General features: G+C 48.8%; 1 protein-coding gene across 1 annotated transcript in view; it reads left to right on the top strand.

Moving 5' to 3' along the window:
- phf21b (PHD finger protein 21B) overlaps positions 1-7,470 on the top strand; it is a gene marked incomplete at both ends in the record, with an annotated part of 26,294 nt that extends 18,824 nt beyond the window's left edge. The window contains 10 exons of the mRNA XM_084486316.1: positions 504-644; positions 1,805-1,856; positions 2,212-2,288; positions 2,726-2,777; positions 3,453-3,514; positions 4,791-4,949; positions 5,852-5,918; positions 6,095-6,198; positions 7,105-7,287; positions 7,438-7,470. Coding sequence (XP_084342442.1) covers positions 504-644; positions 1,805-1,856; positions 2,212-2,288; positions 2,726-2,777; positions 3,453-3,514; positions 4,791-4,949; positions 5,852-5,918; positions 6,095-6,198; positions 7,105-7,287; positions 7,438-7,470 — 930 coding nt within the window. The remainder of the gene's footprint in view (positions 1-503; positions 645-1,804; positions 1,857-2,211; positions 2,289-2,725; positions 2,778-3,452; positions 3,515-4,790; positions 4,950-5,851; positions 5,919-6,094; positions 6,199-7,104; positions 7,288-7,437) is intronic.
- Positions 7,471-8,273: the final 803 nt, after the last annotated feature.

The following is an 8,273-nucleotide window of genomic DNA, read 5'->3' as shown; positions in this document are numbered from 1 at the left end:
CTATGACACCGTTCACTATGACACCCTTCACTATGACAGCCTTCACTATGACACCCTTCACTATGACACCGTTCACTATGACACCCTTCACTATGACACTGTTCACTATTACACCGTTCACTATGACACCGTTCACTATGACACTGTTCACTGTGACACCCTTCACTATGACACCCTTCACTATTGCACCGTTCACTATGACACCGTTCACTATGACACTGGTAACACAATGCAATGAAACCCCAAAACAACAGCAGCTACCTCAGGTATTATTAACACAAATTTGGATAAAACAAAATGCTAACACATATCATCTGTTTGTGTGTGTGTGTGTGTGCCCGTGTGGTTGTGTGTGTTTGTCCGTGTGTGTGCCCGTGTCCTTGTGTGTGTGTGTGTGTGTTCATGCGTGTGATTATGTGTGTGTGTGTCGTGTCCTTGTGTGTGTGTGTGTGTGTGTGTGTGCCCGTGTCCTTGTTGCGTGCGGTCTGTTCTGCTGGCACCAGGTCATAATCCTCCAGCCCCAGGCCCCCAGCCGCTCCCCGCGGGCCCAGACCAACACACCTTCCCTGGGGGGCAGCCCGGCCCAGTCGCCCCCCACCACCCCCACCGCCGCCGCCCCCAAAAAGGACGAAGAGGACCCAGAGGTGAGGAGGAGGTCGCCGTATTGATCTCTGTGGGATGAGGACGCTCTCCCAATACTCACCCCCCCCCCCCCCCCCCCCCAAACAGGATTATAACTCCTAGTTTAGTTTACTGTATGGTCTGTTAAGCTATGGCTCGACCGAGACGGACAGCGACCCAAGCTCTTGATTTAGAGTCAGACACACCCACCACTTTATTTAAATTGTATTAAAAACATATTTTTATTTAATTCATGGGCTTTTTTCTTCCAGAAGAAAAAATAGTGATCTCAAGTCGGCGTGAATCAGCTGTTCAATAGGTTGTGTAACAGAACCGCTGATCTATTTTTGTTGTTTCCACATTTTTCTAAATGTATTCTAGATCCGGTATTATTACAGGTGGTTTGGTTGGGATGCTGACCCATTTACTGTGGGATACGTAACAGATAGCGAGACTCTGTGCCAAAAGCACAGCCCTCCCCAAGATCCCTACACTACGTTCTCTCTTGTCTCCCTAAAAAGAGACTTAAGACTTAACAAACCCGACTGGAAACGTCTGCAAGTGAAACAAGCGAAAGCGGGATTTCCGACCATTTTGTCAACCAAATCAACCGACAAAAGTTCCTAGCAGACAAGTCTCTCGTCGGTGCTGCTCTATCCTCGTCCAACTTGACCCAGAATCCGGGGCTGATGTTTATCTTGTCAACACTGATCTGATCTCGGTTAACTGATCCAATTATTCAGACTGATAATCCCAGATAATCTCCGAGCCCACCCTGATGATGTCATGTTTATCCCCCCCCCCCCCCCCCCCACCATGCTCGCACAAGCTGTATGTGGTGAACATCTCACTAGTAACACGCACACAGACAGACAGACAGACAGACAGACAGACAGACAGACAGACTGCAACTACACATATTTATATATTTTTCACGTGTTTATATACTTTCAGATCCCTTAGATAAATCGACTCCTATTGCAAATACCTTTTTTATACAGTTTTTTACTGTAAAAACGTTTATTCTTTTAATTGGTTAACGCCGTCACTGTTTTTTTGCGAGTTCAGTTTCACTGAACAAGCCTGTATGTGATGTACAAGTAGGTAGGTGACAAATAAAGTTGTTGAATCTTGAATCAAACAGGCCTCTTATTAATGCTTCTGTGATCCTCGTCTGTTGCAGAAAATCGCCTTCATGGTGGCCCTGGGCCTGGTCACCACAGACTACTTGGAAGGTCAGTCTTTGTTGTTGTCGTTGTTTTGTTTATTCGTTCGTTTCGAGGAAATGTTTAAAAAAATCGTACACTTTCTTTATTTTTAAGCATTTCTGTAAAAATTGAAATACAACTCAAAAATGTTGGAAAGAAGGATCATAAATATTTCCTTTCCATACGATTTCATTCATTGTTTTGCATTGTTATTGTGTTTACATTCATTCTTTCCCAAATGTATATCAACTATAATAAATATAAATATAAAATTCTGAATATTATATTTCACCCCTTTGTAAATGAACGTGACTATATATACGTATACGTCGTCCATCGCGTGCTGTTGCTAACATGTCATAACACGGTGGTTGTGGCGCAGAACTCCAGACCAAGAGGCAGGAGAGGAAGAGGCGGAGCACGGCCAACCCAGCATACAGCGGCCTGTTTGAGCCCGAGGTGAGAGAGCCTCCTGGTCTTCTTCTTCTGCTCTGCAGGAGGACTCCTGCTGAGCAACTGTTGGGACCAAGATGGCCGACAGAACCAAGATGTCATCCCAACTGTCAATCTGGATGGAATGTTATGATATGAATCTACAAAATAAATCTTGCTAAAGTTGCAGTTAGACTTCCTCTAGGGAAAACAAACGCAGTTCAGCATTTTGGTCTAATAAATACATTTCATTTAAATGTATTTGCCACTTCCATTCATAACCATAGGCCTATATCGTACTTTTCGGGGCCAATTTTAAGCAATGTTTTATTCAACACTTATCTGTTTGGTAACTGTATTACTAAGTTGTGACTTTTGCGAAATGGACGTTTTTTATATTACAACTGGTCCAACTGGTCTCACTGGTCTAACCGTTTCCTTTTCTTTGATCTTTGGCCTCACAGCGCAAACGACTTGCATCAAACTACCTGAACAACCCCCTCTTCATGTCACAAGGTAACGCAACAACCCAACCTAACGCAACACACACACACACACACACACACACATACACATACACATACACACACATACACACATACACACATACACACACATACATATACACACACACACACACACACACACATATACATAGACACACACACACACACATACATATACACATACACACACTCACACATATAAACACACAACCTCACACTCACACACACACACGCACATACATATACATATACACACACACACACACACATACACACATACACACACACACACATACACATACATACACACACATACATATACACATACACACACTCACACACATACAGACAAAGAAACAGAAGCGTCTCTTGAGAAATGGATTCCACCCGATGGGCGGGGCTGCGGTTCTCAAGGCCTTTCGGTCATTCTCTCCGAGTCTCTTCCATTTTTATTGTTGCTTCCGCATCACATTGTCTCTCCGGGTGCATTCCAATTCTGCTGCAGTCCCAGAAAACCTGTGTGAATAACATGCACATGTGTGAGCTGAACCCCCCCCCCCCCCCCCCGGTCTGCAGCGCATGCATGGCTTTACCGCTCCACCCTCCTCCACTACCCCCACCCTCTACTGCCCCCACCCTCTGTCTGCCCCCCCCCACCCTCTGTCTGCCCCCGCACCCCCTGCAGTCTTACTAACCTGTGCTGTGCTTCCCATCCACACGCTAGACACTGAGGAGCTCTGCTGGAAGGTACGTACCTCCCCACCCCCCCCCCCCCCGATGGCTGGATGAGTGTGTGTGTGTGTAGGTGTATCTGTGTGTGTGTGTGTGTGTGTGTCGGTGTGTCGGTGTCTAGGTAGGTGTATCTATTTGTGTGCATCTGTGTGTCACCTACACCCAAAGATAAACCCAAAATGTAGGTTTGTCTTTGGGCGTGTGTCTGTGGGTGAGTGCACATTTGTGTGTGTGTGTGTGTGTGTGTGTGTGTGTGTGTGTGTGTGTGTGTGTGTGTGTTGTGACTGTTGTGTGTTCTGCTGTTTTCATTTCAACAGAGAGAGGGGGTAGTTCCTTTGTATATAGTTTATCAACTGTGTATATATATATATATATATGAAGTATATCGTATATATAGTTTATCAATTATAGATAGATAGATTGACAGTGTGATAGAAAGAGTAATCAATAGATAGAGAGTGGTAGATAGAGTGATCAATAGATAGATAGATAGATAGAGAGTGATCAATAGATTGCATGATACATAGATTGATAGATTGAAAGATTGATTGATAGATGGAATAGAGTCCAATAGATGGGAATGAAAGTGTCGGTAAAGGAAAAAAGTGAAAATAGTTTGACTCCAATCAACCTCAGCTCCAAACTTCCCAGACTCCCTGGTGAATCTCACCGTGCAGGAACACGCTACTGTATTCCCGTGAGTTCTGCCAATACTGGAGCTCAGTTTTCTAGCGTGGGTCGGCCTCTCTCTCTCTCCCAGCGGGCGAGCTGAGATCTGCCCTGAAACACGCCCTGGCTCTCGGCCCTCTCACACGCCTGCCGTCTGGAGCTCTGGTCGATCGACGGAGAGATTAGGGCTGTAATGAAAGCCCCTGCACCGGAGAACCACGCTGAGTACTCCAGTATGGATTCTCAGAGCCACAGAGTCGGTCTGTGATATTACAGTCAGGAGTGTTGGGGTGGATGAGTTGGAGAAGTGGGGGGGGGGCGACGTCTTTGAATCGACCTTCAATAACGGCTCCCCCCCTGCCCCCCCCGTCCCCGTCGCCTCTCAAACCCTGAGTTAGTTATGGACGGGTGGGTGTGACGGGCAGTGTTAAAGGCATGGCTATAGCAGGCATTGTTATACTACAGAGTAAGAGAGAAGAAAGAATGAAAGTAGAAAATAAAAAAAGAAAGAAAGAAAGAGAACAAACGAAATAAAAATAAAGAAAAAGAAAGAGAAAGGAAAACTTAAAAGTTAACCGGTGGCCATTTTGTTTGTTTGTTTGTCGTGGTTCCGTTGTTGAAGGAGGACTTGGAGCACGACGAGCACTGCTCCGTCTGCAAGGAGGAGGGTGAGCTGCAGCCCTGTCACAACTGCACCCGCGCCTACCACCCCGACTGCCTGCAGCCCCCGCTCAAGACCCCCCCACGGGCAGCCTGGTACTGCCCCAAGTGCCAGAAGAAGGTACGCCTGGATCGGACACGCTCGATGACAGTTTATTCATTCTGTTTTATTTATTAGGGACCGAGCAGGGAACCTGCAAGGAACCTCTTGTAATTCTTGTTTATTTTTTTTATTTTTGTTTCAGGGACCGTGTACATGACACATTAGTTACATTAGTTACGTTAAAAAGATGTTCTGTACCAGATTCTAACTAAAAGCTCATTTCTGTCTGCAGTCCCTGGGCAGGGCAAATGCCCAGGGACTGTTCTATGGACTGTTTTATGTGCGACTTTTATGGCGGCCTTCTTGGCCAGGGCTCCTTCGAAAAAAGAGACTTGAAAAACATGCGCGCCCACACACACACACACACACACACACATACACACACACACACACACACTGCATAGAATCAGTATCGTTGAAGTTATGGCCATATGCAGAATTACTGAGTACAGAATGATGATTAGTGCTGACAATACTCTTTTTTTTTACCTCACATGAGAAAGCACCACAATAATTAACAATTATTCGCCGAAGGCAAAGTGAATAGTGGGGAATAATTCTAGTCTCTGACGTAACACGGGTGGCGTATGGCTCATGGTGGCACGCGGCTCAGGAGGTAGAGCGGGTTGGCTGGTAACCGGAAGGTTGCTAGTTCGATCCCCGGCTCCTCCTAACTGAGTTGTCAAGGTGTCCCTGAGCGAGACACCTCACCCTCACTTCTCCCGACGAGCTGGCTGTCGCCCTGCGTGGCTGACGCCGCCGTCGGCGTGTGAATGTGTGCATGAACGGGTGAATGTTATGAATGTGAATGTTATGAATGTGAATGTAATGTGTAAAGCGTTTTGAGTGGCCTCTGGTTAGAAAACGCGCTCTCTAAATGCAGTCCGTTCACCATTTAACACTGCCGTTGTTCCCCACAGGTTCTGAACAAGGAGAACATGTCCTGGCCGCAGAACTTTGTCCAGTCCTACGTGACACACAAGACAGGTGAGAACCCGCCCTCTGGATCATGGCTGCTGCTTTATTATCTTCTGGAGGAAAAGTGTGTCAGATGTCGTAAGCCCCACGCACTCCTCTTTGTTCTCTGGTGTACTGACCGACGACTTGTGTGTTTGTGTTTGTGAATGGTTTGCGTCCCCCCCCGCGTGTGATTGGATGAGCAGTGAGGCAGGAGGAGAAGAGAAGACTGCTGAGGAGGAACGTGGAGCTGAAGAAGGAGTGCGCCCACCTGGAGGAGCAGGACAAGATGCTGAACAAGTCTCTGGAGGTGAGGAGGGGAGCCGGGGCTGAGACGGAGCTCAGGAGGGGAGAGAGGAGAGAGGGGAGAGAGGAGAGAGGGAGGAGAGAGAGAGGAGAGGTGAGGAGGGGAGAGGGGAGAGGGGAGAGAGGAGAGGGGAGAGGGAGGTGAGGAGAGAGGAGAGGAGAGAGGGGAGAGAGGAGAGAGGAGAGAGAGAGGAGGGGAGAGAGGAGAGGGGAGAGGGAGGTGAGGAGAGAGGAGAGGGGAGAGAGGAGAGAGTAGAGAGAGAGGAGGGGAGAGGGGAGAGAGGAGAGAGAGTCTCTGGAGGTGAGGAGGGGAGGGGAGAGAGGAGAGGGAGGTGAGGAGGGAGGAGAGAGAGAGGAGAGGAGAGGAGGGGGGAGAGGGGAGAGAGGAGAGAGGAGAGGGGAAAGAGAGTCTCTGGAGGTGAGGAGGGGAGCCGGGGGTGAGTCGGAGCTCAGGGGCCACCATGCCCCCCCCCCCCGGCCCGTTAACCGGAAAAAGGTTTCGGCTTCTGCTTGAACATAGAGAATAGCTGAACTCAAACCATTGTTTACACCACACCCTTATGCTCCAACCACTCCCTACACATTTTTTGAAGTTAAATATTTAAAAAACGAAACAGAGACGGGCACTTAATCGTGACTGGGTAAGATCCAGTTACCCTCTTTGTTGACCTGTATGGAGTGGAGAGAGAGGAGAGGGGAGAGAGAGGAGAGGGGAGAGAGAGGAGGGAAGATGAGAGGGAGGGGAGGGTAGAGGAGAGAGGGAGGAGGGAAGAGGAGGAGAGCGGAGGGGAGGATATGTAGCATAGGACCTTAGGCAGGAACCAAACTTGGTTCCTGGTTCATCGACTCGCGGTGTTGGATCAGCCACTCAGAGCATCTCCTCACTGTTGCCCCCCCCCCCCTCCTGCAGCAGTGCATGGACGTGCGGGAGCGCCTGCTGGGCCAGCAGCGCAGCACCCAGGCCTCCCTGGAGCGGGTCAAGGCGCTGATCCGCCTCATCCAGCGGGACCAGGTCCTCCAGGTCACCATGACCGCCACCACCACCACCGCCGCCTCCAAGGCCTCCCTGCTCTCGCTGCCCTGGATCAAGCCGGCCAGCGGCGCCACCAGCACCACCAGCACCACCACCACCAGCAGCAGCAGCAGTGGCCCCACAGCCCCCATCACCCTGGGCCCGGCCGCCGCCGCCGCCGCCGCCACCGCCATGGCCTCCATCCCCGTCGGACCCTCTGCGCTCCTCCAGAGGGGCCAGCCCCAGGCCCAGGGCAACAACTAGGAGGGAGTGGAGCTAGCCCGCTAGCTAGCGAGTCGCCGCCGCCGCCGCGACACGGCGCGCTAGCTACGGAGTAGCCGTGATGACGAGTGAGCTAGCTAGCTAGCTAGGAGATTAACCGCAAGCAGCTAACGGCAGTGATGGCTAGTTGGTTAGCAGCCGCGAATGCTAGCTGGTTAGCAGCGGCAACGGCTAGCTGGTTAGCAGAAAGCTACGGCTAGCTGTTTAGCCGCGGCAACGGCTAGCTAGTTAGTTAGCTAGCAGCAAAAAAGCAGACACGTGCAGCCGTCTCTGGTCTCAGCCAAATGTCGAGGGGGAAAGATGTTTTCTTTCTTTTTCTAACACATACGAGATACCATCGTTGCCACCGAATAATACCGACCCATTTTTTCATCTTCAGAAGTGTCATGGATTAAACAAAAAAGCAACAAGATAACTTTTAACAAAAGAGAGCCTATATCCTCCACTCAGTCCATGATATAGTATTTTTTAAACCCAACACCTACAGTGCTTACGAGATTTCTTTTTTTAATTATTTATTTTCTATTTATTAACGTTCTTGGCCTTAATGTATTTATTACAAGAATTTAAGATTTACCACGCTGCCACAGGAAGTTGTGGACAAAGTATTTCGCCGCAGCCCAAATATATTTCCTCTTACAAAAGAAAAAAAAACGACGAGAAAAAAGAGAAAAAAAAAACGGAAAAACAAACACACAGGTATAATTATTGTTCTACGTATAGCGAGAGAGAACATTAGAGTAGACGTAGTCACGGAAACGCAACGGCGGGTGCGGCGGAGGAGG

Source organism: Micromesistius poutassou (assembly GCF_964030765.1).
Source record: "Micromesistius poutassou genome assembly, chromosome: 22".
Lineage (NCBI taxonomy): Eukaryota > Metazoa > Chordata > Actinopteri > Gadiformes > Gadidae > Micromesistius > Micromesistius poutassou.
This window is presented reverse-complemented; position numbering and strand designations above follow the sequence as displayed.